This window comes from Limulus polyphemus, unplaced genomic scaffold, assembly GCF_000517525.1.
Source record: "Limulus polyphemus unplaced genomic scaffold, Limulus_polyphemus-2.1.2 Scaffold5412, whole genome shotgun sequence".
NCBI lineage: Eukaryota > Metazoa > Arthropoda > Merostomata > Xiphosura > Limulidae > Limulus > Limulus polyphemus.
Window position 1 is genome coordinate 17,705 of NW_013671022.1, and position 2,876 is coordinate 20,580.

The window sequence follows — 2,876 nt, forward strand, 5'->3', positions numbered from 1 at the left end:
AGATTCATATTTGTAGGATAGTTGGCTTCTTAAGAGGTCTTTAAAATCGTTATTCAAATAGACAAGTCCGTAGAATTAGGTTTACCACTATGGAGATGATTGAATCTTTGTGGTTATTTTTCTTAAAACAAAGATTTGCTCAAATTAAAACTTTTAGAAATGTTTCGTATTTGTGTTCAAGGTTTATCGAAAACCCTTAAAAAATTACAAATACAGTTTGGATAGTAAAGTATGTGTTGTTCAGTTATTCAGATGTAACGATTCAATGTTATCTTACACCTTTTTTTTTTCAGGGTTATACAAGAAACGACGCCATGAATAAGGGATGGTTTTTCCTGTTTTCTTTAATGGTACTAGCAAGTGTATTCGACACAGAAGCCCAGTGTATTTGGTTTTGTGTGAGACTGAAATGTAAAAATGGTAAATGCGATCACAAGTGCTACTTGTTATCGGATGATAAATGTAAAGACGTCAAGAATGGAGGTAAGTTTGACTCGCTACATTATTGTACATTAATTGTTTACCCGAAGCGTGATATCAGAAGGTCGAATAGCAATGTAAAAGTTCTGTTGTAAGTTAGTTTGTGCCAATCGACTGTTCCATAATTAATTTTCCATGTAATTGTTATATATTCAAACTATATTGTTTTCCACTCAATTAATGGCATAGCCATTTCTATGGATTACTTTAAAACATTATTGTTTTTTATAAAATGTATAATTTTAATTACTTCTCTTTTAACTAATATTTATGATTAGTATAACTAGTTGTTTATTTGAGCACAAAACGTTGATTGAGCCCAAGATTTTATGTTAGAATCCCTTAAGCCTACTTCTGAGCCACTCGAGGGGAATTATTTTAATGCAACAGAAAGTGTTGAAAAGAAATGTTAAGCTTAAAGATACTTCGTGAAAATCTTGGTATCACCACTGAATGTGAAAAATGTTTATATTAAAAGAAAAAAACACCTTTTCTAACAGAAAAGATCTTGACACTACCAGAAAAGGACAGCAAACTTTCTTTTGAGCATATTGAATAATAGATGAAAGAGGTATGTAATATAAATTATTCGTTAATAAAAACACTAACAGTCAAAGTGCAGTTTTTCTTCTCAAAATTATATCTAAATGTATGTTTTCTAAAAATTAATTACAATCTAGTAAAGATATATGTCTGGAGAATGGCTATCCTATTTGTAGTTACTTAAGAAAACAACATTTTTTATGTATATTTGGTCGTCTGCGTGATTAGCATTTTTAAAGTTATGTTCAATTGTTCTTCTTGATAATTCTGATAAATCGAAACATGAGAAAAAAAACTGATTCTCAAAGACATATTCCTACTTGGTCAACTGTAGGAGCAATTATTACTTGTGATGGTAAAGACAGAAGGAATGATGAGGATAAAACCAAGTAACAAATACAGACATAGCGGTTGGAACGGGAATATAATTTACTGTTTCTCTAGCTATATGAAACTAATAACGAAGTAAAAGTCAATCAAGCAACTTGTTCTAATTCAGAGCCATCAACAACATCAAGCCTGTCCTGTAACTCTTAGTGTGTATGTACAATCATACTCAAAGAATGCCATAATTTTTCTCTTTGTATTTCTTTGTAGAATCAGCGTGGAAAGATAACTTGTGAAATGCTTGTATTCCACTGAATAAAGAACAATTCTTTCTTAATATTGTCTTTTGTGTACAACTTACTTTTAATGTTTGCTAAAAGTCTGCCAAATTTCGTGAATATGCTTGTTTGTTTGAATTTATGCACAAAGCTACACAATGGGCTATTTGTGGTCTGCCCACCACGGGTATCAAAACCCGGTTTCTAGCGTTGTAAATCCGCAGACATACCTTTGTGCTACTGGGAGGTGTGAAGATACACTTATTACAGTTACAGTTATAGTTGTAACTAAAGAAATCCTACCTATTAAAATGTAAGAAACAACAATTTTTCTGAAAATTGAATGTTTTAAGTTAAAAGTGGGAATCCTTTGTGATAAACGTTCAAATTCATCTTTTTTTTTTACACGCCAATGTTTAAATAAACTCTTGTTTAAAATACAACAAAACTGGCTGTATAGTGCTATATATTATCAATAAAAATTTCGCTGGTTTGTTGAATATCGTGCGAAACAACAGAGCACAGATAGTCTATTGTACAGGTTTTTTTAACAGCAAACAAAGAAACCCACTGGTAAACAACAAAGAAAAAGATAAAAACTCTAGCAACTAGTTAAGGCAACAAAAGTTAAATAAAATAACATAAAATAAAAACTAAAAATAAAATATGAACAAATAAAACAAATCTGAAATACACTTTAGAAATTAGAATACAACTCAAATAAATTAAAATGAAAGAAACTGAGAATCATAACTGAAAATAAAGAATATCAAAGTTAAATCATAAAATAGTGTTATAATGACTGACACTCACTAAATATAAAAGGCTTATTCCCTATGTCATTCTGTCGAGAACGCTTTCACGCTCTTTTTTTAGCAATGCTCAACAATATACATCGTCGCTTAGCAACAAAACTATCCCCTAATTGTTCTTAGGCCAACTATGGTGTTTATGTTGAATGCTCAATATTCATGTTGATTTATTAGAAAGGTTTGTTTTCTTCTTTATTTTTTGATAACTTCGATGATATAATAGTAAAATAGTTTAATTCAGAAGTTTTATGACATTGAGTTGTAGCCAAAAGCAAAATATAATTTACCAATCAGTGTTTCAGCTAAGCCTTACATTACGTTTATGTATTAGGCCTAATGCTTAAATTAGAATACAAAAAGGCCTACTATTGATAATGTTATTGTTGCGTCATCGAGGTCACGTGACTGGTGTGGCGCCCTCTAGTTACTAGAACTA

At 30.6% G+C, this 2,876-nt stretch overlaps 1 protein-coding gene across 1 annotated transcript in view; it reads left to right on the forward strand.

Moving 5' to 3' along the window:
* The window catches only part of LOC111089164, a 19,780-nt gene that overhangs the window by 8,758 nt on the left and 8,146 nt on the right, over positions 1-2,876 (forward strand). Inside the window, exon 3 of the mRNA XM_022401106.1 lies at positions 358-360. Within this exon, the coding sequence (XP_022256814.1) occupies positions 358-360 (3 nt within the window). The remainder of the gene's footprint in view (positions 1-357; positions 361-2,876) is intronic.